Raw genomic sequence first — 27,038 nt, 5'->3', positions numbered from 1 at the left:
TGGGGTGTCTGTGACCTTTTTATGATTTTAGGCAGCCTCTTTGCTAATGAGTGGGGTTGTGTTCCTGTCTTGGTAGTTGTTTGGCATGGGGTGTCCAGCACTGGAGCTTGCTGGTTGTTGAGCGGAGCTGGGTCTTGGTGTTGAGATGGAGATCTCAGGTAGATTTTCGCTTTTTGATATTACATGGAGCTGGGAGGTCACTGGTGGACCAGTGTTCTGAACTCGGCTCTCCCACCTCAGAGGCACAGGTCTGACACCCGGTTGGAGCACCAAGACCTTTTTGGGTGGTCTGCATTCTTCTGCCAACGTTCAGTAGGTGTTTTGTAGGGATTGTTACACGTGTAGATGTAGTTATGATGTATTTGTGGGGAGGAAGGTGATCTCCATGTCTACTCTTCCGCCATCTTGAAGCTCCTCCTTGGTAAACATTCTTAAGAGACAGGTGGCACACACCATTTGCCTCCTCTTCTTCATCCCTTTATCTTTCCTGCTGCCTGGAGCAAAGATGCTGCTGTCTTGGGCTGCAAGGTAGATGCCACACAGAGTACATCTATATGGAAGGAGCCAGGGTCTGTGGAGTGCCATAACAGCTCTAGACCACTTACCTGGGAGAGAAATCAACTTCTATTATGGTACAGTTACTTTGGGATTTCTACAACTTGTAGCTGAATTTAATACCAAGTAACAAAATTGTCATGGAAAGTACAGATTCACTTGATGATTGCAGTAACTGAAAGTGTATTCATGTTTTCAAATTGATTTTTGTATAGCACATCCATGTATTTATCTACTGCATTAGTTTAGTCCATTCTTGTAATACCATCATCAGGATAGTATGGTAAATACTACAAATAATACACATAAGAAAAATATTCAACCTAAAACTAAAAATGCAGATTAAAACAATAAAATATCCTGTATCTATTAGTAACTTAACAAAAACCTTTTTAAAAAAGGCAATTGGTACACCAAGTTATTGCTTGTGGCAACATAAATTGGAAAACATTTTGTAAATATGTGTTAGGTGCCATAAGAATGTGTTTGCCTTTTGATCCAACTGTTCCTGGGAAAGTGTTCTAGGGAAATAATTGTAAACACTGAAAATGTTATGCACACAAAGATACTCATTGAGGCATTATTAATAATGGTGACAGATTGTAGATGATCTAAATGCCCAACAATAGGGATTGGTTAAATGATATATGATAGTATATATCCGACAAATTGTCAAATAACCATTGAAAATGAGGATTACTTATTCAACAGGTTATATTTGTTGGCACACAGTGCCATGTCAATAAATATTTGTTGAATGTGAATGTCTGCTACATTACAGGGTTTGTTCACGTTGTACAATGATGGGCAAAATAGACAGACATGGTCTTGGTTCTCTTGGAGCTTATAGTCTTGTGGGAAAGACAGATGATGAAATAATTACACTATGGGGACTTCCCTTGTGGTCCAGTGGTTAAGACTCCACACTTCCACTGCAGGGAGCATGGTTTTGATCTCTGGTTGGGGAACTAAGATCCCGCATCCCGCATGCCTCATGTGGCGTGACCAAAAAATTAAAATAAAATAAAAAAAAGAAATAGTTACATTATGGTTAGTGCTATGTAGGAAAGGAACATGGTTCTATGAAAGCAAATAACATAACGTGACGTAGTAGACTGAGGTGTTAAGATAGGCATCATTAGGGCTTCTGTGCTGGCGCAGTGGTTAAGAATCTGCCTGCCAATGCAGGGGACACGGGTTTGAGCCCTGGTCTGGGAAGATCCCACATGCTTTGGAGCAGCTAAGCCTGTGCACCACAACTAATAAGCCTGTGCTCTAGAGCCCATGAGCCACAATTACTGAGCCCATGTGCCACAACTACTGAAGCCCACACATCTAGAGCCCATGCTCCACAACAAGAGAAACCACCACATTGAGAAGCCCATGCACTGCAACGAAGAGTAGCTTCCGCTTGCCACAACTAGAGAAAAGCCTGCACACAGCAACGAAGACCAAATGCAGCCAAAAATAAAATAAATAAAATAAATAAATTTATTATAAAAAAGAGGATAGGCATCATTAAAGATGTGACCTTTGAATTGAGATCTGCAAAATGGGAAGATGTTAACCAGGAGAATGGATAGAAACATTATGTAGTAATAACATGGAAAATGTTTAGGTTGTAGTAACTGGAAAACACAGGGCACAAAAATGAATCTACAGTGTGATTATGGGCAGTAGTGTACAGAAAAAAAGACTGGAAGGAGTACATCAAAATGCTAAGAATGATTTAAATGATGGTAGGATTATGTGATTTTTTCCCCCTCATAAATTTTCTCAATTTTCTACATGGTGCTATAATTACTTTTATGAATTTTTTTTAAAAAAAGCTATTTTTCCATTATATTAACATATAAAACTAATAGCATAACACATGTCGGGAAGCTTTGACTCTTACAGTACAAGAAAGAAAAAAAAGCTTTTGTAGAACAAAATAAAGAAAAATGTTTGATTAAGCAATCCTTGATGAAGAAAGGTTTCTGTGGGCATGTGCAAAGGAGTTTAATAGTGGAGAGGGGAAGGTTTTCTATTATTCAGAGGGTCTTTCCTAATCAAAGGAGCTAGAAAAATGAATTAGGCTCGTGAACATTTAAAAACCATATGTAAAATCTGGCAAATACTATGTGGAAATGATTAACAGTGTTTGGAAATTGTTCTGTTAAAGTATGTTTAAGTTTTTATGAAGGAAAAAAGCATAAGTAGCCCTTTTAAAGGACTAGTTTGGAAAAACTGGGCAACTTCTTTATGTCATCTCTGTTATCGTTTGCAAAATACTTTTTATACCTTCACTGAATGCAAGGAGGAAGGAAGCAGAGGGATGAATGGGGAATAGTAATTTAGTTCCCAGGGAAACGTTTTGTTAATTGGAAAAAGGGGCAGGATCAGGATCTGTGGCTATGGCAGTGTGTCTAGACAGCTATGAATTTTTCTGCTGTTATTTTCTAATCTCGAAAGAAGGAGGTTGCATTACAGATTTTGAGAGCTAATTTAGTTATATGGTGAATGCTGACCACTAGCAACATAAGAAAGGCAATGCCAGTGAAGAATTCAGGTTATCACTGGCAGATGCACAGATCTGTAGAGTGCCAAGCAGTAATAAGACACTGGAATCTATGAATTAAGCTCAGGAATCTTTATAAGATTTCCTTAAACAGGGGACAGCAGAAGAAAATGTAGAGAAGTACATATGCCATGTAGTTCACATGTAGTTGCTCACTCCAAGAATATAGAGGTGGAACAAATCCATGTATACTGAAAATATGACAGAGACTTAAGAGTGTTTTAGCTAGCATCTTTGGAATAAAAGCATAATTATTATTTATTTATTTTTTTGCGGTACGCGGGCCTCTCACTGTTGTGGCCTCTCCTGTTGTGGAGCACAGGCTCCGGACGCACAGGCTCAGCGGCCATGGCTCATGGGCCCAGCCGCTCCGTGGCATGTGGGATCTTCCCGGACCGGGGCACAAACCTGTGTCCCCTGCATCGGCAGCCGGGCTCTCAACCACTGCGCCACCAGGGAAGCCCTCATAATTATTTAAATTTGGCCTTCAGGCTGCAGTCAAGTACGAAAAAGCATAAGCCTTTTTATTCTGTCTTAATCAGAAAGTATCCACTGCTACTTAAGATTCCCTGAGGGCTAGAAACAGGGCTTGGCATCTAGTAAGAATATTATATGTGAGCGTTCAATATGATAATGTATTTATATATTAATTACTGATTTCTATTTTCAGAATTTAAAAACCCATTCTGCTACTAGGGAAGTTGAGGTCTCCACCCCAGTTTTATGTCCTAAAGACTTCTACTTGTTCTCCCTCTCATCTTAACAGCTCCCAACATGCACACTCACAAACACAGATACACAGACATACACACAATTACAAACCTTCGCTTTTCTTAACTTTAGGTTCATATTGTAGTCATTTGGGGAATATCAAAAAATCTGATGCCCAAGCTGCTCCCTATGCCAGTTACATCAGATTCTGGGTGGGATACAAGCATCAATATATTTTAAAAACTTTTCAGGTAATTCTAGTGTGCAGCAAAGTTGGGAATCACTGTTCTAGATAAACAACTAAACTAGCAAAATTATAAATTCATTTTAGTTTTTCCCCCTTCAGTCTTGCTAAAGGCATAATACTGTTGTTCTGTATCAATAGTTACTGGCTGTGTATGTGCAATGGAATATTGTATTCATTGATTGATTAACTGCTTAAATCCCTAAGGATGGTAAAAGTGGAATAGGTGGTAAAGTAAGTATAATATACATTATGTATTACTGATTTATGAAGTGTCTTAAATGTGCTTATCTGTAGTATTAATAATTAGGATGGCTTCTGGGTAAGAATCCAAACTTAAGTAATGCTTGTTGGTAACCTAAATGGAGATTTAGTATCTCAGAAGTTTTATGTACCAGAATTCTAAACAATTACAGTGATAGTAACAATAAAGCAATTAAGCTCATCTCTTCTTGCACTTTCTAGCTGCTGACAGTGAACTAACCTAAGCTGACCTTTACTAATAGAACTGCAGTTGTAATGGAACTGTGGATGGATGTTTGAACAGATTCATATTGTTAAAGATTGCTCCATGGGTTACATGGAGAGAAAATAAAAATTCTTTGCTTGTGTTGTTCAGATAATTAATATGATATACTATTGACTGACTATGGTTGATTAATAAGTCATTAAATAAGAGTCTGAAACTAATGCAGACAGTGGAATACCTTATGGTGGATTTCTGTCATCACCAATACACTCATTACAAACACTGTAATTATGAATGAAAAGCCATTAGAGATAGAGACTGAGAACTCAATTTAAAATTCTGCTGCATTCTGCTTAATTCCATAAAATATACAATGGACTCTTTAGTGGGAATGCAACAGCCTTAGCTGAACAATTCCTTGTTTGAATGAGAGCACAGGATATATTGATGCAATGGAGCGTGTTGAAAAGAGGTCAGCTGGAGAAAATGAACTAACTGGTTGTGTTTGTTGGAGGGGAAAGTAAGAGCTTTAAATAAGAATTGTGACCTAAAGGATCTTTCAGTGGGAAGTTCTAAAAGTTATAAGTGATGCTTTGTTTAGTGTAAATCCTAATTAGTAGGTGTTTGGTTTTAAAAATTTTAATTTAAAGTCTTGAGTCAGAAAAACCTGGGTTTGAATCCTAGCTCCATCGCTTAACAGGCAGTGTAACCATGATTAAGTTACTTCACATCTTTGAGACTTAGTTTCATTATCTGTTAAATGAAGCTATTTTTCCTGCCAACTTCACAGGTGGTTATGAGGAAAAATTAGGGTAGTGGAAAGAGATTGAAACCTGAAAATGCTAAGTAAGTGCATGGCAAACATTACTGATGTCTTATGCCCCAGCCATTTTCTTCGCTGTTTTTGGCAGAACCTTAATTTTATTTAGGAATTGACCCATCTCCCATGGGGTAAATCGTGATCCAGTCTGGTGATGCCAGTCCCATACTAGTGATAGGGTTAGAAAGGGGAAACAGACCCAGTCCTGATCAGTGAGATATGAAGGGGAAGTTTCTCAGGAGGTTCTATTAGAGACTCACTTTCTTATGTTGGCAGAGTAGCAAGATTCAGTGACAACTTCAGGTAGCCAATAGATATCTTAATGACTTGAATTTTAAAAATAGCTTTATTGAGATACAAATCACATATATTAACCCATTTAAAGTGTACAATTCAATGCTTTTTAATATCTTTACAGATACATGCAACTGTTACCACAGTCAATTTTAGAATGTTTTTATCACCTCGAGAATAAACTTTGTATCTTTTAGTTACCGTTGCTCTGACCCCCTTCCCCCAGCCCTAAGCAATCGCTAACCTACTTTCTGTCTCTATAAATTTCTCTATTCTGGACTTTCATATGAATGGAATTATGTGGTATGTATGTAGTTTTTTTGTGACTGACTTCTTTCAACTTAGCATAATGTTTTCAAGGTTCATCCGTGTTGTAGCATGTATCAGTACTTAATTTCCTTTTATGTCTGAGCAATATTCTATTTTAATGGATATACCATATTTTGTTTATTCGTTTGATGATAACCATTCTGACCAGTGTGATGTGGTACCTTATTATAGTTTTGATTTGCATTGCTCTTATCATTAGAGATGTTAAGCATCTTTTCATGTGCCTGTTGGCTATCTCTATATCTTCTTTGGAGAAATGTCTATTTAGGTCTTATGCCTATTTTTTGATTTTTTTTTTTTGATATTGAGCTGTAAGAGCTGTTTGTGTATTTTGGATATTAATACCTTGTCAGTTGCATCGTTTGCAAATACTTTCTCCCATTCCATAGGTTTTCTTTTCATCTTGTTGATAGTTTCCTTTGCTGTGCAAAAGCTTGAAAGTTTGATTAGGTCCCATTTGTTTATTTTTGCTTTTATTTCTATTGCCTTGGGAGACTGACCTAAGAAAACATTGGTACGATTTATGTCAGAGAATGTTTTGCCTATGTTCTCTTCTAGGAGTTTTTATGGTGTCCTGTCTTATATTTAAGCCTTTAAGACACTTTTAGTTTATTTTTGTGTATGTTGTGAGGGAGTGTTCTAACTTCATTGATTTACATGCGGCTGTCCAGCTTTTCCAACATCACACATATCTAGAAAGATATTACTAAAAGTGATGTCAAAGAGCATACTGTCTATGTTTTCTTCTAGGAGCTTTATAGTTTCAGGTCTTACTTCATGTCTTTAACCCATTTTGAGTTAATTTTTGTGTATATGTTCTGAGATAGTGGTCTATCTTTTTTTTTTTGCATGAAGCTTTCCAGTTTTCCCAACACCATTTTTTCTTTCTTTCTTTTCTTTTTTGGCGCACCACACAGCATGCGAGATCTTAGTTCCTTGACCAGGGATTGAACCTGCGCTCCCTGAAATGGAAGTGCAGTGTCTTAACCACTGGAGTGCCACGGAAGTCCCCCCAACACCACTTATTGAAGAGACTGTTTCTTCTCCATTGTATGTTCTTTGTTGTAAATGAATCATCCATGTAGGCATGAGTTTATTTCTGGGCTCTCAGTTCTGTTCCATTGATCTATATATAAAACCATTATATTTTGATTACTATGGTTTTGCCATATAGTTTGAGATCAAGGTGTGTGATACTTTCAGCTTTGCTCTTTTTTTCAGGTTGCTTTTGTTCTTCAGGGTCTTCTGTGGTTCCATATACATTTTATAATTTTTTGTTCCATTTCTGTGAAAAATGTCTTTAGGATTTTTATAGGAATTGCATTGAATCTCTAGATTGCTTTAGGCAATATGGACACTTTAACAGTGTTAATTCTTCCGATCCATGAGCACAGAATATCTTTCCATTTATTTTTGTCTTCTGTTTCTTTCAACAAAGTCTCATAGTTTTCAGTGTACAAGTCTTTCACCTCCTTGGTTAAATGTATTACTAGGTGTTTTATTCTTTTTGTTATAATTATAAATGGGATTGTTTCTTAATTTCTCTTTCTAATAACTCATTGTTAGTATATAGAAACAACAGATTTTTGTGTATTGGTTTCTTGCAGCTTTCCTTATTCATTTATTATTTCTAATAGTTTTGGGTGGAGTCTTTACTATATATGAAATCATGTTTTCTGTGGGTATTGACAGTTCTATTATTTTCTTTCCAATTTGGATGCCTTTTGTTTATTTTTTTTTCTTGCCTAATTGCTCTGGCTAGGACTTCTAATACTGTTGAGAGTTTTTATCATGAAAGAATGTTGAATTGTGTCAAGTGCTTTTCTACATTTATTGAGATGATTGTATGAGTTTTATCACTCATTCTATTAATGTGGCATATCACATTTATTGATTTGTGAACGTTGAACCATCCTTGCATCCTTGGAAGAATTCCCACTTGATCATGGTGTGTGTTCCTTTTATTGTGCTGTTGAATTTGGTTTGTTAATATTTTGATGAGAATTTTTGCATCTGTGGCGATCAGGGATGCTGGTCTGTAGTTTTCTTGCAGTGACTTTATCTGGCTTTGGTGTCAGGGTGATGCCAACCTCATAAAATGAGTTTGCGAATGTTCCCTCCTCTTCAGTTTTTTGGAAGAGTTTGAGAAAGATTGCTATCAATTTTTCTTCAACTCTTAGATAGAATTCACCAGTGAAACCATTTGGTCCTGGGCTTTTCTTTGTTGGGAGGTTTCTAGGACTTTTCTATTTATTCTAGATTATCCAATTTGTTGGCATATAATTGTTCATAGCAGTCTCTTGTGATCCTTTGTATTAATGTGGTATCAATTTTAATAGTTTGTCTTTTACTTCTGATTTTCTGTGACTCCTATTTTTTTATTAGTCTAGATAAAGGTTGTTAATTTTGTTTCTTTTCCAAAAACCAACTCTTAGTTACATAGATCTTTTCTATTGTTTTTCTGGTCTCTGTTTCATTAATCTCTGTTCTATCTTTGTTATTTCCTTCCTTTTACTAAATTTGGGCTTAGTTTATTCTTTTTTTGTCTAGTTCTTTGAGGTATAAAGTTAGGCTGTTTATTTGAGATCTTTTTTTCTTTTTTTTAAATTTTTATTTTATATTGGGGTGTAGTTGATTTACAGTGTTGTTGTTAAGTTTCAGGTGTACAGCAAAGTGATTTAGTTATATATATACTTATATCTATTCTTTTTACAGATTCTTTTCCCGTACAGGTTATTACAGAGTACTGAGTAGAGTTCCCTGTGCTATACAGTAGGTCCTTGTTAATTATCTGTTTTATGTATCATAGTGTATATATGTTAATCCCAACCTCCTAATTTGTCCTTCCCCCACCACCTTTCCTCTTTGCTAACTATAAGTTTGTTTTCTAAGTCTGTGAGTTTGTTTCTGTTTTGTAAATAAGTTCATTTGTATCCTTTTTGTAGATTCCACGTATAAGTGATATCATATGATATTTGTCTTTCTCTGACTTAATTCGTTTAATATGATAATCTCTAGTTGCATCCATGTAGCTGCAAATGGCACTGTCTCATTCTTTTTTTATGGCTGAGTAATATTCCATTGTATAATATGTACCACATCTTCTTTATCCATTCATCTGTCGATGGATATTTAGGTTGCTTCCATGTCTTGGCTGTTGTAAATAGTGCTGCTCTGAACATTGGGGTGCATGTGTCTTTTCGAGTTAGAATTTTCTCCCGATATGTGCCCAGGAGTGGGATTGCTGGATCATATGGTAACTGTATTTTTTGTTTTTTAAGGAACCTCCATACTGTTTAACATAGTGGCTGTACCAGTTTACATTCCCACCAACAGTGTAAGAGTGTTCCCTTTTCTCCACAGCCTCTCCAGCATTTATTGTTTGTAGCCTTTTAAAAATAATTTTTTAAAATTAATTAAATTATTTTTGGCTGTGTTGGGTCTACTTTGCTGCGTGTGGGCTTTCTTTAATTGTAGCGAGCAGGGGTTACTGTTTGTTGACGTGTGCAGGCTTCTCATTGAAGTGGCTTCTCATTGCAGAGCACGGGCTCTAGGTGCATGGGCTTCAGTAGTTGTGGCACGTGGGCTCAGTAGTTGTGGCTCGCGGGCTCTAGAGCACAGGCTCAGTAGTTGTGGCTCACGGGCTTAGTTGTTCCGTGGCATGTGGGATCTTCCTAGACCAGGGCTCGAACCCGAGTCCCCTGCATTGGCAGGCAGATTCTTAACCACTGTTGCCTGTAGACTTTTTATGTGGCTGTTCTGACAGTTGTGAGGTGATACCTCATTGTAGTTTTGATTTACATTTCTGCAATCGTTAGCAATGTTGAGCATCTTTTCACGTGCTTTTTGGCCATCTGTATGTCTTCCTGGATAAATGTCTGTTTAGATCTTCTGCCCATTTTTTAATTGCAGTGTTTGTGGTTGTTTGTTTGTTTGTTTGTTTTGATATTGAGCTGTATGAGCTGCTTGTATATTTTGGAGGTTAATCCCTTGTTTATTGCATCATTTGCAAGTATTTTCTCCCAATTTGTAGGTTTTTTTTTGTTTTGTTTATGGTTTCCTTTGCTGTGCAAAAGCTTTTAAGTTTAATTCAGTCCCATTTGTTTATTTTTGTTTTTATTTTCATTGATCGAGGAGGTGGATCCAAAAATATATTGCTGCGATTTATGTCAAAGAGTGTTCTGTTTTCTTCTAAGAGTTTTATAGTTTCTGGTCTTACATTTAGGTCTTTAATCCATTTTGAGTTTATTTTTTGTGTATGGTGTTAGAGAATATTCTAATTTCATTCTTTTACATGTAGCTGTCTAGTTTTCCTAGCACCACTTATTGAAGAGCCTGTCTTTTTCTCCATTGTATATTCTCACCTTGTTTGTCATAGATTAATTGTAGGTGCATGGGTTTATTTCTGGGCTTTCTATCCTGTTCCATTGATCTATAAGTCTGCCTTTGCACCAGTACCATACTGTTTTGATTACTGTAGCTTTATAGTATCATCATCTTTCTTTTTTAAATATTTGTGTTTACTACTGTAAAGTTCCCTTTTAGAACAGCTTTTGCTCCATTTCATAAGTTTTGGTTTGATGCTTGTTTTTTCATTTGCTTCCAGATATTTTTAAATTTCATTTTTGCTTTCTTTGTTGACCTATTTTTTATTCAGGTGTGTGTTGTTTAATTTCCACATATTTGTGAAGTTTGCAGTTTATATCCTGTTCTTGTTTCTAGTTTCATAGTATCGTGGTCAGAAAAGATACTTAGTATGATTTTTTTTTTTTTCAGTACGCGGGCCTCTCACTATTGTGGCCTCTCCCATTGCGGAGCATAGGCTCTGGATGCGCAGGCTCAGCGGCCATGGTTCACGGGCCCAGCCACTCTGCGGCATGTGGGATCCTCCCGGACAGGGGCACGAACCCGTGTCCCCTGCATCAGCAGGCGGACTCTCAACCACTGCGCCACCAGGGAAACCAGGTATGATTTTTTTTAAAAAAAAATTTATTTATTTTTGGCTGCTTTGGTTCTTCATTGCTGTGCGTGACTTTCTCTACTTGCGGTGAGCGGGTGCTACTCTTTGTTGTGGTGCGTGGGCTTCTCATTGTGGTGGCTTGTCTTATGGAGCATGGGCTCTAGGTACGCAGACTTCAGTAATTGCGGCACATGGGCTCAGTAATTGTGGCTCGGGGGCTCTAGAGTGCAGGTTCAGTAGTTGTGGCGCACAGGCTTACTTGCTCCACGGCATGTGGGATCTTCCCAGACCAGTGCTCAAACCCGTGTCCCCTTCATTGGCAGGCAGATTCTATTTTTAATATAAATCTATTTACTTATTTATTTATTTAATTTATTTATGGCTGCATTGGGTCTTTGTTGCTGTGCACAGGCTTTCTCTAGTTGCATTGAGTGGGGGATACTCTTCGTTGTGGTGCACAGGCTTCTCAATGCGGTAGCTTGTTGCAGAGCCTGGGCTCTAGGTGCGTGCTACGCGGGCTCAGTAGTTGTGGCTCGTGGGCTCTATAGTGCAGGCTCAGTAGTGACGCGTGGACTTAGTTGATCCATGGCATGTGGGATTTTCCCGGACCAGGGCTCGAACCCATGTCCCCTGAGTTTGCAGGCGGATTCTTAACCACTGTGCCACCTGGGAAACCCACTTGGTATGATTTTAATCATATTTGCAATTTCAGTGTTAAATTTGCCAAGACTTGTTTTGTGACCTAACGTATGATCTATCCTGGAGAATGTTTTGTGTACACTTGAGAAGAATGTGTATTCAACTGCTGTTGGATGGAATGTTCTGTATATGTCTGTTATGCCTATTGATAAACTATAATTCAGGTCCAGTGTTTCCTTGTTGATTTGTTAACTGGATGACGTGTTGAAAGTGGGGTATTGAAATCCCTTACTGTTATTGTATGTATAGTTGTATAATTTCTCCCTTAAGATCTGTTAGTATTTGCTTAATATATTTAAGTTCTCCAATTTGTGTGCATACATATTCATAATTGTTATATCCTCTTGATGAATTGATCCCTTTATTATTATATAATGACCTTCTTTGTCTCTTGTTAGTTTTTGACTTAAAACCTGTTTCATCTGATATAAGTATGACTACTCTTGCTCTCTTTTGGTTTCCTGTTGCATTGACTATCTTTTTCTGTCTTCACTTTGAGTCTGTGTGTCTTTAAAGCTGAAGTGAGTCTTTTGTTGGCTGAATATACTTGCGTTTGTTTGTTTCCTAAAAATCTGTTTAGCCACTCTATGCCTTTCGAGTGGAGAACTTAGTCCATTTACATTTAAAGTAATTATTGATAGGAAAGAACTTACAAATGCCTTTTCCTTTCTTCCTTTTTGCTGTCTTTGTGATTTTCCGTACATCTTTTTCTTTGATCTCCTTCTCTTTATCATTGTGTATCTACTGTAGGTTTTTGTTTTGTGGTTACCATGAGGCTTACATAAAACATCCTATAGGTATAACAGTCTTTTTTAAACTGATAATAACTTAACTTCAACAGCACACAGAACTTTACCCTTTTACTACCCCCACATTTTGTTTCTGGTGTCACAATTTACATCATTTTATATTATGCTTCCATTAACAAATTATAATAGCTATAGTTGTTTTTAGTACTTTTGTCTTTTGTTTAGAGTCAAGTGATTAACACACTACCATATTACAGTAGTGTGCTGAATTTGACTATATATTTATCTTTACCAGTGTGTTTTATACTTTTCTCTGTTTTTCTGTTACTAATTAGTGAAATTACGAAAACTAATTTCTTGTTTCATTTCAACTTGAAGAACTCCTTTCAGCATTTTTGGTAAGGCAGATACAGTGGTGATGAACTCCCTCAGACTTTGCATGAATGGGAAAGTCTTTATTTTTCCTTCATTTCTGGAGGACAGCTTTCCCAGACCCTTGCTCTGTATACTTGTGCTTCACACTTGTTTCCTCTTGGGTTGGGGGGATTTTTCAGATTGTATGCCATGCTCTATCCTGCAAAGCCAGGCTGTGTGCTATCAGTGTTCTGTTTACTTTCTCTAGGGCAATGCTGATTGTTCAAGTTTGTGTGCTTTCTCCCAATCCTGCAGTCAGGCTGGCTTTCTGTACATTATCACTAAAAAGGCTCCCACCACCATCAGGGACATATGTAGATAGCCAGTCATGAGGTGTGAGTGAGGTGTGTGGAGCATTGGGAGGGCCTTTCGGCCAGTTGGGGGATCTACAGGTGAGGCCTCCCCAGCGGCTCCTTGGCAGCCTTCCTGATCAAGTTTGTGGAGCAGTTAATAGGATCCATGTTCCTGGTGCTGTCCTCCCAGCCACTCCCCAGCCCCTAGTTGCACAGCACACGTCAGTATTTTACCCTCTTGTATGTATTCAATCTTGGATTTTTTTTTTTGCTTCAGCAGTATACTGGAGCTTCTCTGCTGGACTCCCAGACTTCCACAAAGGTACTCTACTCCATGGGTGATTGTCTGAGTCACTGTTCTTTGGGGGAAAGATGTTAGAAAACTCTTTATTCTGCCATGCTGATGATGTCATTGCCTATTTTTATTTTTTATTGTGGTAAAGTACACATAATATAATACTTAACTATCTGAGCCATTTTGAAATGTACAGTGCAGTAGTGTTAAGTTCCTTCACATTGTTGTGTAACCAATCTCGAGAACTCTGATGATTTTAAAATAAGATTCCATTAAAACTTACTCCTTGAGTTTACTCAGTACTAATTTGTATGTCATCGTCTGTTACCCTTCATTTACTTCTTACTAACATGCAGGAATCTCCTCAGTGCTAATCTAAAGTCTACTATAACTTCCTTGAGATCAGGTACTATAATGTTCAATTTAAAAAATTGTGAGTATCCTTCTCAGTTCCTAACAGTGTCTCACAATGTATTCTATTTCCTTTGTCCTTCCTTATAAATTTTAGAAGCAGCTTGCCCATCTGTAGGAAATATTCCTGGGATTTTCATTAGTATTTGCCACCTGGGCCTGGAAGGTTTTTTTCAGAACATTTTAAACTATGAATTCAGCATTATTAATGTTTACAGGACTACTTATGTTATTTATTTGAGCTAGAGTGAGTTTGGGTAGTTTGTGATATTTGAGAAATTAGTCTACTGCGTTGAAGTTGTTAAATTTATGTTTGTAGAATTGTTTATAATATTCTTTTATTTTTTTAATGTCTATCCTTTTAATGTTTATAGGGTTTATAGTGATATCCCCTTTTTCATTCCTTTATTGCTAATTTGTGGGGTTTTTCTTCTTTTTTTTTTTTTTTTTGGTCAGTTTTGCTAGAGGTTTATCAATTTTATTGATCTTTTAAAAAACTCCAGATTTTGGTTTTACTGATTTTCTCCATTCAAATTCACTTTTTTCTCTGTCATCTTTATTCTGCTTTTGAGTTCATCCAGTGAGTTTTAAATTTTGATTACTGTATTTTTAATTCTAAAATTTCCATTTGGTTCTTCCATTTTATATATTGTGTTTCTTTGTGATACTTTCCATTTTAACATTTGTTTCAGGAGTGTTCAGAGTTGCCATTTGAGCAGTTTTATAATAGTTCTTCAGAGTCGTTGTCAGATAATTCCAGTGTTTGTATCATCTTGTCATTGTCATCTTTGAATATGTTTTCCCACGTGGGTTGAGGTTTTTGTATTTTTTCATATGCCAAGTAATTTCAGATTGAATTTCTGCACCTTTGTTGTATGACACTAAGAAGCTGTGTTAAAAGTCCTCTAGGGAATGTTGGTATTTTTATTTTAGTAAGCAGTTAACCTGGCATGTTCCAGCCTTTCTCCTGTGACTGTGGTTCCAATGTTGGTTCAGTTTTAAAGCCTTAGCTGTAGTATTTGAATTTGTACCCTGTGTGCCACTGAGTAGTTAGCCTTGGACCTGAGTGAAATTTTATCTGTTAGCTTAGTTCTCAGTGTCTTTAGTATGCTAATTAGGATAAGATCCATGCATATTCAGGTGAGAGGAGTGAGCTCAGGAGTTAATATAAAATTTTATGTGGCTCTTTTCCCCTTTCCACTATGTTTTTCAGTGCTTTCTGGTTCTTTGGGGCTCCTCCTTTTGGATCTCTGATTAGAAACCACGTATTTCCACAGTTGTTCCACCTCTGGTGCCAATTGATGGGAGGTACACAGAGGGAGAAAAAAAGATACAGGCTTTGGATCTACTATCTTGCTGCCTTAACTCCATCAAATGAAGAGGAAGTGTTTGTTTTCCTTTAGAGTTTTGGCTCCTGCAGTCTCCTGTTGTTAGCCTCTGTTGCTGCTGCCACCATTGCTATTGGCTATCTTGGAGTCTATGGTATGAGAGAATGGAGAAAAAGGAGCAAACCCTTCTACACCCCAGGGATGCTTCCATTTTCTCTGAACTTTAAGGGTTCCTTTTCTGACTCTTCTAGCCAGAAATTGAGAGCTTTTCCTGCATCTTTCTCTGTCTCCCTGACTGTGCTCATTTCTAGATTTGAAGCTGCATTGGATTTAGGCTGGGGGTGGGAGTTACTGGAGGAAAAAGAAATGCTGAGTTGGTAGTGTTTTGAATTTTCTTTTCCCCCCTACTTTTTCTCTGATCCTCAAATAGCTGCAGTATCCAAGTTTTATAGTGTTCACTTGGAGAGAAAGGGTATTGTGTGTTTAATCCATCTTACCCAAAATTGGACCCCTATTATGTTTTCTGAGAATTTATGTTCTGGGTATATACTCTTCATCAGATACTGATTTATAAGTATTTCCTTCAGTTTATGGCTTATCTTTTAATTCTCTTAACAGTGTTTTCTGAAGAGCAGAAATGTTAATTTTGATGAAGTACTGTGTCATGCTTTTGAAGCCATAACTAAGAAATCATTGCCTAATTCAGGGTCACAAAATTTTTTTCTATGTTTTATTCTAGAACTTTTATAGTTTTAGGTTTTACATTTATGTCTGTGATACATGTTGAATTTTGTATATGGAGTGAGATGCAGATTGAAGTTTATTTATTTGGGTATGTATGTCAAAATTTTAACACCACTTATTGAAAAGAAATCTTTTCTCCATTGACTGGCTTTATACCTTTGTAAAAAATTGGTTTCCGTGTGTGTGTGTGTGTGTGTGTGTGTGTGTGTGTGTGTGTGTGTAGTTCTATTTCTGGATTCCAAATTCTGTTACATTGTACTGTTTGTTTTTTCCCCCTGGTAAAATAAACATTACATACTATTTATCATTTTAGCCATTTGTAAGTGTACAATTCAGTGGCATTAAATACATTCACAATGTAGTATAATGATCACCGTTATCTATACCTCAAGCTTTTAAAAATTTTTTTTACCATTCTCAACATAAATTCTGTATCCATTAAACAATAACTCTCAATTCTCCCTTCCCAGACCCTGGTACCAGCCCCTGATACCAGCCGCTGGTAACTTTTATTCCACTTTTTCTCTATATGAATGTGTCTATTCTAAGTACTTCATATAAATAGAATCATACAATATTTGTCCTTCTGTGTCTGGCTTATATCAATGTAATGTTTTCAAAGTACATCATGTTGTAGAAATACAAACATTTCATTCCTTCTTATGGCTGAGTACTATTCCATTGCATGCCTATACTTAGAGGTCAATGAGCTTCTTGGATTTGTAGATTTATGTCTTTCATCAAAATTGGGACATTTTCAGCCATTATTTCTTCAAATATTCATTCTACGCTTTTCTCTTTTTCTTTACCTTCTGGGACTGTTACAGTTTGTATGTTGATCCACTTGACAGTGTTCTGCAGGTCCCTTAGGCTCTGTTTACTTTTCTTTATCCTTTTTTCTTTCTGTTCCTCAAAGTTACTAATTTCAATTGTCCTATCTTCACTGCTTCTTTCTTCTGTCTGGTAAAATCTGCTTTTGAACCTCTCCAGTGAATTTTCCACTTCAGTTGTATTTTTCAGCCTCAGAATTTCTTTTGATTCCTTTTTATGTCTCTTGTTTTTATTGATATTCTCATTTTGTTCATATATTGTTTTCCTGTTTTTGACCGTGTCTTCCTTTTGCTCTTTAAGCCTCTGTAAAACAGTTTTGTTGTTTTTTTTAAGACAGTTTTTAAAAAGTCTTTGTCTAGTAAGTCAAATGTCTGGGCTTCCTCAGGGTCAGTTTCTGTCAGTTAATTTTGTTCCTTGGAATGAGCCATAGTTTCCTGATATTTTGTATGCCTGTGATTGTTTTTTAAACTGCACATTTGAATTTTTCAATATGTTAACTCTGGAAATCAGATTTTCCCTCTTACCGGGAATTTTTTGTCTTTTTTAATTCTTCAAAGGTGTTTCTGTGGTGGGGATTAGTTTGAGATGAAAGCTTCAAGGTCTCTTCAGGTCTTTCTTGAGCCTCTGTCTTTCCCTGGGCATGTGTGGTAGTTTACTAAACTCCTCTCAAATGGGGAAATGTCTCAAAAGGGGGAAAAGGTAAGGTGAAAAAAACTCAAATGTGTGCTGTTCCTTTAAATCTCCTGGAGGCAGTTTCTGTCAAGGTGGGTTGAAATAGTGGTGGCCAGACTCTGTGCTAGCCAAAATTTCCCATGGAAGCTACAAACTTTTGAATTTTATTTATTTTTTATACAGCACGTTCTTATTAGTCATCCATTGTATACACATCAGTGTATGCATGTCAATCCCAATCTCCCAATTCATCACACCCTCACCCCCCCGCCACTTTCCCCCCTTGGTGTCCATACATTTGTTCTCTACATTTGTGTCTCAATTTCTGCCCTGCAAACTGGTTCTTCTGTATCATTTTTCTAGTTTCACATATATGTGTTAATATACGATATTTAATTTTCTCTTTCTGACCTATTTCACTCTGTATGACAGTCTCTAGATCCATCCACGTCTCTACAAATGACCCAATTTCGTTTCTTTTTAGGGCTGAGTAAATATTCCATTTTATATATGTACCACATTTTTTTTATCCATTTGTCTGTTGATGGATGTTTAGGTTGCTTCCATGACCTGGCTATTGTAAATAGTGCTGCAATGAACGTTGGGGTGCATGTGTCTTTTTGATTTATGGTTTTCTCTGGGTATATGCCCGGTAGTGGGATTGCTGGGTAATATGGTAATTCTATTTTCAGTATTTTAAGGAATCTCCACACTGTTCTCTGTAGTGACTGTATCAGTTTACATTCCCACCAACGGTGCAAGAGGGTTCCCTTTTCTCCACACCCTCTCCAGCATTTGTTGTTTGTAGATTTTCTGATGATGCCCATTCTAACTGGTGTGAGGTGATACCTCATTGTAGTTTTGATTTGCATTTCTCTAATGATGAGTGATGTTGAGCATCTTTTCATGTGCTGCTTTGCCATCTGTATGTCTTCTTTGGAGAAATGTCTATTTAAGTCTTCTGTCCACTTTTTGATTGGGTTTGTTTTTTTAATATTGAGCTACATGAGCTGCTTATATATTTGGAAGATAAGCCCTTTGTCCGTTGATTCGTTTGCAAATATTTTCTCCCATGCTGAGGTTTGTCTTTTTGTCCTGTTTATGGTTTCCTTTGCTGTGCAAAAGCTTTGAAGTTTCATTAGGTCCCATTTATTTTTCTTTTAATTTCCATTACTCTAGGAGGTGGATCAAAAAAGAGCTTGCCGTGATTTATGTCAAAGAGTGTTCTTCCTTTGTTTTTCTCTAAGAATTTTATAGTGTCTGGTCTTATATTTAGGTTTTGAATCCATTTTGCGTTATTTATTTATTTATTCATTCATTCATTCATGCATGCAGTACGCGGGCCTCTTACTGTTGTGGCCTCTCCCGTTGCGGAGCACAGGCTCCAGACGTGCAGGCCCAGCGGCCATGGCTTATGGGCCCAGCCGGTCTGTGGCATGTGGGATCTTCCCAGACCGGGGCACGAACCCGTGTCCCCTGTATCGGCAGGTGGACTCTCAACCACTGTGCCACCAGGGAAGCCCATTTTGAGTTTATTTTTGTGTATGGTGTTAGGGAGTGTTCTAATCGCATTCTTTTACATGTAGCTTTCCAGTTTTCCCAGCACCACTTACTGAAGAGATTGTCTTTTTTTCATTGTATATCCTTGCCTCCTTTATCAAAAATAAGGTGACCATAAGTGCGTGGGTTTATCTCTGGGCTCTCTATCTTGTTCCATTGATCTATGTTTCTGTTTTTGTGCCAGTATCATATTGTCTTGATTACTGTAGCTTTGTAGTATAGTCTGAAGTCAGGGAGCCTGATTCCTTCAGCTCCGTTTTTTTTTCCCCTCAAGACTGCTTTGGCTATTCGGGGTCTTTTGTGTCTCTATACAAATTTTAAGATTTTTTGTTCTAGTTCCGTAAAAACTGCCAGTGGTAGTTTGATAGGCATTGCATTGAATCTATAGATTGCTTTGGGTAATATAGTCATTTTTACAGTGTTGATTCTTCCAATCCAAGAACATGGTATATCTCTCCATCTGGTTGTATCACCTTTAATTTCTTTCATCAGTGTCTTATAGTTTTCTGCATACAGGTCTTTTGTTTCCTTAGGTAGGTTTATTCCTAGGAATTTTATTCTTTTTGTTGCAGTGGTAAATGGGAGTGTTTCCTTAATTTCTCTTTCAGATTTTTCATCATTAGTGTATAGCAATGCAGGAGATTTCTGTGAATTAATTTTGTATCCCGCTGCTTTACCAAATTCATTGATTAGCTCTAGTAGTTTTCTGGTAACATCTTTAGGATTCCCTATCTATAGTATCATGTCATCTGCAAACAGCGACAGCTTTACTTCTTCTTTTCCAATTTGTATTACTTGTGTATGTTTTTTTTTCTCTGATTGCCGTGGCTAAAACTTCCAAAACTATGTTGAATAATAGTGGTGAGAGTGGACATCCTTGTCTTGTCCTGATCTTAGAGGAAATGCTTTCAGTTTTTCACCATTGAGACTGATGGTTGCTGTGGGTTTCTCTTATATGGCCTTTACTGTGTTGAGGTAGGTTCCCTCTGTGCCCACTTTCTGGAGAGTTTTTATCATACATGGGTGTTGAATTTTGTCAAAAGCTTTTTCTGCATCTGTTGAGATGATCATATGATTTTTATCCTTCAATTTGTTTGTATGGTGTATCACATTGATTGATTTGCGTATATTGAAGAATCCTTGCTTCCCAGGGACAAATCCCACTTGATCATGGTGTGTGATCCTTTTAATGTGTTGTTGGATTCTGTTTGCTAGTATTTTGTTGAGGATTTTTGCATCTATATTCATTAGTGATATTGGTCTGTAATTTTCTTTTTCTGTAGTATTTTTGTCTGGTTTTAGTATCAGAGTGAGGGTGGCCTCATAGAATGAGTTTGGGAGTGTTTTTTCCTCTGCAGTTTTTTGGAAGAGTTTGAGAAGAATGGGTGTTAGCTCTTCTCTAAATGTTTGATATAATTTACCTGTGAAGCCATCTGGTCCTGGACTTTTGTTTGTTGGAAGATTATTAATCACAGTTTCAATTTCATTACTTGTGATTGGTCTATTCATGTTTTCTGTTTCTTCCTGGTTCAGTCTTGGAAGGTTATACCTTTTAAAGAATTTGTCCATTTCTTCCAGGTTGTCCATTTTGTTGGCATAGAGTTGCTTGTTGTAGTCTCTTAGGATGCTTTCTGTTTCTACAGTATCTATTGTAACTTCTCCTTTTTCATTTCTAATTTTATTGATTTGAGTCCTCTTTCTTGATGAGTCTGGCTAAAGGGCTATCAATTTTGTTTATCTTCTCAAAGAACCAACTTTTAGTTTTATTGATATTGGCTATTGTTTTCTTTGTTTCTATTTCATTTATTTCTGCTCTGATCTTTATGATTTCTACTAACTTTGGGTTTTGTTTGTTCTTCTTTCTCTAGTTCCTTTAGGTGTAAGGTTAGATTTTTTTATTTGAGATTTGTCTTGTTTCTTGAGGTAGGCTTGTATTGCTATGAATTTCCCTGTTAGAACTGCTTTTGCTGCATCCCATAGGTTTTGGATTGTTGTGTTTTCATTGTCATTTGTCTGTAGGTATTGTTTGATTTCCTCAGTGATCCCTTGGTTATTTAGTAATGTATTGTTTAGCCTCCACGTGTCTGTGTTTTTTACATTTTTTTCCCTGTAATTGATTTCTAATCTCAGAGTGTTGTAGTAAGAAAAGGTGCTTGATATGGTTTCAGTTTTCTTAAATTTACTGCAGCTTAATTTGTGACCCAAGATGTGATCTATCCTGGAGAATGTTCTGTGCGCACTTGAGAAGAAAGTGTAATCTGCTGTTTTTGGATGTGTCCTATAAATACCAATTAAATCTTTTTGGTCTATTGTGTCCTTTAAAGCTTGTGTTTCCTAAGTAAGTTTCTGTTTGGATGATCTGTCCATTAGTGTAAGTGAGGTGTTAAAATCCCCCACTCTTGTTGTGTTACTGTCGATTTCCTCTTTTATAGCTGTTAGCAGGCGCCCTATGTATTGAGGTGCTCCTGTGTTGGGTGCAAATATATTTATAATTGTTACGTCTTCTTCTTGGATTGATCCCTTGATCATTATGTAGTGTCCTTCCTTGTCTCTTGTAACATTCTTTATTTTAATGTCTATTTTATCTGATATGAGTATTGCTACTCCAGCTTTCTTTTGATTTACTTTTGCATGGAATATCTTTTTCCATTCCCTCACTTTCGGTCTCTGTCCCTAGGTGTGAAGTGGGTCTCTTGTAGACAGCATGTATATGGATCTTTTTTTGTATACATTCAGCGAGCCTGTGTCTTTTGGTTGGAGCATTTAATCCATTCACGTTTAAGGTAATTATCTGTATGTATCTTTTTATTACCACTTTCTTAATTGTTATGGGTTTGTTTTTGTAGGTTCTTTTTTTGTCTTGTGTTTCCCACTTATAGAAGTTCCTGTAGCATTTGTTGTACAGCTGGTTTGGTGGTGCTGAATTCTCTTAGCTTATGCTTGTCTGTAAAGCTTTTTATTTCTCCATCGAATTTGACTGAGATCCCTGCCAGGTAGAGTAATCTTGGTTGTAGCTTCTTCCATTTTATCACTTTAAATATGTCATGCCACTCGCTTTTGGCTTGTAGAGTTTCTGCTGAGAAATCAGCTGTTAACCTTATGGGAGTTCCCTTATATGTTATTTGTCGTTTTTCCCTTGCTGCTTTCAATAATTTTTTTTTGTCTTTAATTTTTGTCAATTGATTATGTGTGTTTTGGCGTTTCTCCTTTGGTTAACCAGCCTGGGACTCTCTGCGCTTCCTGGACTTGGGTGGCCATTTCCTTTTCCATGTTAGGGAAGTTTTTCACTATAATCTCTTCAAATATTTTCTCTCTCTCTTCTCCTTCTGGGACCCTCTCCTTCTGTCCCCTTCTGGGACATTGTTGTGTTTAATGTTGTCCCAGAGGTCTCTTAGGCTGTCTTCATTTCTTTTTATTCTTTTTTCTTTATTCTGTTTTACAGCAGTGAATTCCACCATTCTGTCTTCCAGGTCACTTATCCGTTCTTCTGCCTCAGTTATTCTGCTATTGATTCCTTCTAGTGTAGTTTTCATTTAAGTTATTGTATTGTTCACCTGTGTTTGTTTGTTCTTTAATTCTTTTAGGTGTTTGTTGTTTAATTTTTGTAAGTCTTTGTTAAACATTTCTTGCATCTTCTCTATCTTTGCCTCCATTGTTTTTCTGAGGTCCTGTATCATTTTCACTCTCATTATTCTGAATTCTTTTTCTGGAAGGTTGCCTATCTCCACTTCATTTAGTTGTTTTTCTGGGCTTTTATCTTGTTCCTTCTTCTGGTACATAGCCCTCTCCTTTTTCATCCTTTCTGTCTTTCTGTGAATGTGGTTTTTGTTCCACAGGCTGCAGGTTTGTAGTTCTTCTTGCTTCTGCTGTCTGCCCTTTTGCTGCAGGCTTTTTAATAGATTTCAGAGTTCCAAAATAGTTCACACAGTTTCTACCAGTATAGTTGTCTAGGTGGAGAGATGGATTCTTAGTGCTTCCCACTCTTTCAGCTTTCTAAGGTTACTCTGATATACTCTTTTATAAAGTTTTTCTCAGCTGTTCTAAAAGGAAGCAAGGGAGGAATTGTTCTTCCCTGGACTAGTGCTTTAATGATCAGAAGAATGTTCCTTAGATCACAGTAATGAGGCAGTGGACAAACCCTCAAAGAATGTGGTAAATCAGAAGAATAAAATTTAGGCTACCAGGGAAGCCATGTTGCCTCACTTGAAGATTGTCCATCCAGGACTAAAATTTTGGTGTTCTTGGGTTGTTGTTTAACTTATCTTATATCCCCCTTTTCCTAGGGCTAGTCTGTTTTGGTCTTGTCTTCAAATGCGTGCAGACTCCAATTTGGGAATAGCACACTGAAGGCAACCTTCTTCTGACCCTTGGGAGTGTTCCTTCATCAAGTGCACTCAAAATGAATACAGAGAATCATGGGAGATCCTAGTTCTCTAAGAACTGTCAGTTAGATTGGGTAGCTGCGCATAACTAACATACCTTAGAGTGTATGGCCTTCTCTTATTGGTGTGTAGTACATTCTGCCTTGATCTTAAAGGGCAGCAATTTTATATGATTTCTTTTTGCATCTCTAGTGAATCTGTGACCAGTAATGTTTATTGAGTTCATGCATTGGTTGGGATACTTGTGGTAGGTTCTCTATAAGAATTTATTGCTACACCTTTATTTGAACCTAACAATCACATACTGAAATATATATATGAACTTTTACCGACATATGTAGTCCCTAGACCAGTGATTCTCAACCCTTGCTACTCTTGAGAATAACCTGAGGAACTTTCCCCAAACCCTGATTTCTATGTTCTAACCATAGACATTATTTTAATAAATCTGGGGTGGAAACCAGGAATATATATTTTTCAGAAGCTACCCAGTAATTCTGATATGCAACCAGAGTAGAGAACCACAGCCCTTTGAGTACCTGTGGAAATCTAGTAGTCAAAATAGAGAATATGAGCAAATATAGAAAGAAGAACAAACAAAACCAAAGTTAGTAGAAGGAAAGAAATGAAAGAGATCAGAGAAAAACATAAAAGAAATGAAGACTAAAAAGGAATAGAAAATACTAATGAAACTAAAAGCTGGTCATTTGAAAGATAAACAAAATTTATAAACCTTTAGCTAGACTTACAAGAAAAAAAGGGAGAAGGCCCAAATCAGTAAAATCGGAAATGAAAATGGATAATGCCATGTGCAGCAACATGGATGGACCTAGAGATTATCATACTAAGTGAAGTAAGTCAGAAAAACAAATACCATATGATATCACTTACACGTGGAATCTAAAATATGACACAAATGAACTTATCTATAAAATAGAAAGAGACTTACAGATATAGAGAACAGACTTGTGGTTGCCAAGGGGGAGAGGGGTTGGGGAGGGATGGATTGGGAGCTTGGGATTAGTAGATGCAAACTATTATGTGTAGAATGGATAAACAACAAGGTTTGACTGTATAGCATAGGGAATTATATTCAATATCCTGTGATAAACCATAATGGAAAAGAATATGAAAAAGCGTGTGTGTGTGTATAAAACTGAATCACTCTGGTGTACAGTAAAAATTACCACAACATTGTAAATCAACTATACCTCAATAAAATAAAAAAATGAATAAGAGGTTATAACCAACACCACAGAAATACAAAGCATCATAGGAGACTACTATGAGCACCAATTTATACAACAATAAAATGGACAATGTAGAAGAAATGGACACGTTCTTAGAAAGGTACAATCTCCCTGGACTGAACCAGGAAGAAATAGAAAATATGAACAGAACCATTACCAGTACTGAAATTGATTCAGTAAACTCCCAACAAAGAAAAGTCCAGGACCAGATGGCTTCACAGGTGAATTCTACCAAACATTTAAAGAATAGGTTTTGAAACTATTCAAAAAAATTGCAGTGTAAGGAACACTTCCAAACTCATTCTATGAGGCCACCATCACCCTCATACCAAAACCAAAGATATCACAAAAGGAGAAAATTACAGGCTAATATCACTGATGAAAATAGACACAAAAATACTCAACCAAATGTTAGCAAACTGAGTGCAACAGCACATTAAAATGATCATACACCATGATCAAGTGGTATTTATCCCAGGGATGCAAGTATTTTTCAGTATCCACAAGTCAATCAATGTGATACACCACATTAACAAATAGAGTAAAAGCCATATGATCATCTCAATAGATGCAGAAAAAGCTTTTGCTAAAATTCAACGTCCATTTATGATAAAAATTCTCCTAAACATGGGCCTAGAGGGAACATACCTCAACATAATAAAGGCCATATATGACAAACCCACAGCTAACATCATACTCAACCATGAAAAGCTGAAAGTATTCCCCCTAAGATCAGGAACAAGACAAGGATGCCCACTCTTGCCACTTTTAGTCAAAATAGTTTTGTAAGTCCTAGCCACAGCAATCAGAGAAGAAAAAGAAAGAAAAGGAGTCCAGATGGGAAAGGAAGAAGTAAAACTGTGCCTGTTTGCAGAGGACATGATACTATACATAGAAAATCCTAAAGATGCCACCAGAAAACTACGAGAGCTCATCAGTGAATTTGGTGAAGTTGCCTGATACAAAATTAATATACAGAAATATGTTGCATTTCTATAAACTAACAATGAACTATCAGGAAGAGAAATTAAGGAAATAATCCCATTTACCATCACATCATAAAGAATAAAATACCTAGAAATAAACCTATCTAAGGAGGCAAAAGACCTGTATTCTGAAAACTATAAGATGCTGATGAAAGAACTTGAAGACAGCACACACAGATGGAAAGATATACCGTGTTCTTGGATTGGAAGAATGAATATTATTAAAATGAGCCTACTTTCCAAGTCAATCTACAGACTGAATGCAATCCCTATCAAATTACTAATGGCATTTTTCACAGAACTGGAACAAAAAATTTTAAAATTTGTATGGGAACACAAAAGACTGCAAATAGCCAAAACAATCTTAAAAAAGAAGAATGGAGCTGGAGAAATTACCCTTCCTGACTTCAGACTATACTACAAGCTGCAGTCATCAGAACAGTATGGTACAGACACAAAAATAGACACATAGATCAATGGAATAGGGTAGAAAGCCCAGAAATAAACCCATGCACTTATGGTCAATTAATCTACAACAAAGGAGGCAAGAATATACAGTGGAGAAAAGACTGTCTCTTCAATAAGTGGTGCTGGGAAAACTGGACAGCTACATGTAAAAGAATGAAATTAGAACATTCTCTAACACCATATACAAAAATAAAAATGGATTACAAACTTAAATGTAAGACTGGATACTATAAAACTCTTAGAGGAAAACACAGGCAGAACACTCTTTGACATAAATCATAGCAGTATTTTTTGGGATCTGTTTCCTAGAGTAATGGAAACAAAAGCAATAATAAACTGGACCTAATTAAACTTAAAAGCCTTTGTACAGCAAAGGAAACTATAAACAAAATGAAAATGCAACCTACGGAATGGGAGAAATATTTGCAAATGATGTGACCGAGAAGGGATTAATTTCCAAAATATAGAAACAGCTCATACAGCTCATTATCACAAAACTCAAACAACCCAATCAAAACCTAAATAGACATTTCTATAGAGAAGACATACTGATGGCCAAGAGGCACATGAAAAGATGCTCAACATTGCTAATGATTAGAGAAATGCAAATCAGAACTACAATGAGGTATTCCCTCATAGCAGTTAGAATGGCCATCATCCAAGTCTACAAATAATAAATGCTGGAGAGGATGGGGAGAAAAGGGAACCCTCCTACACTGTTGGTGAGAATGTAAATTGGTGTGGCCACTATGGATACAGTATGGAGGTTCCTTAAAAAACTAAAAATAGAGCTACCATATGATCCAGCAACCCCACTCCTGGGCATATATCCAGAGAAAACTCTTAACTTGAACACATGCACCCCAATGTTCATAGCAGCACTATTTACAACAGCCACAACATGGAAGCAATCTAAATGTCCATGGACAGATGAGTGGATAAAGAAGATATGGTATGTATACACAATGAAATACTACTTAGCCATAAAAAATGAAATAATGCCATTTCCAGCA

At 36.8% G+C, this 27,038-nt stretch overlaps 1 protein-coding gene across 4 annotated transcripts in view; it reads left to right on the top strand.

The window, feature by feature from the left end:
- WDR41 (WD repeat domain 41) overlaps positions 1–27,038 on the top strand; it is a 169,232-nt gene that overhangs the window by 91,769 nt on the left and 50,425 nt on the right. For 3 of the 4 annotated variants that reach the window (XM_079917348.1, XM_079917347.1, XM_079917351.1), the window contains 2 exons: positions 10,760–10,948; positions 13,376–13,420. In XM_079917348.1, coding sequence (XP_079773474.1) covers positions 10,832–10,948; positions 13,376–13,420 — 162 coding nt within the window. In that variant the 5' untranslated portion in view covers positions 10,760–10,831. The remainder of the gene's footprint in view (positions 1–10,759; positions 10,949–13,375; positions 13,421–27,038) is intronic. The other variant, XM_079917349.1, reaches the window with a different exon arrangement.

The sequence above is a fragment of the Stenella coeruleoalba genome (assembly GCF_951394435.1).
Source record: "Stenella coeruleoalba genome assembly, chromosome: 3".
Classification (NCBI taxonomy): Eukaryota; Metazoa; Chordata; class Mammalia; order Artiodactyla; family Delphinidae; genus Stenella; species Stenella coeruleoalba.
This window is presented reverse-complemented; position numbering and strand designations above follow the sequence as displayed.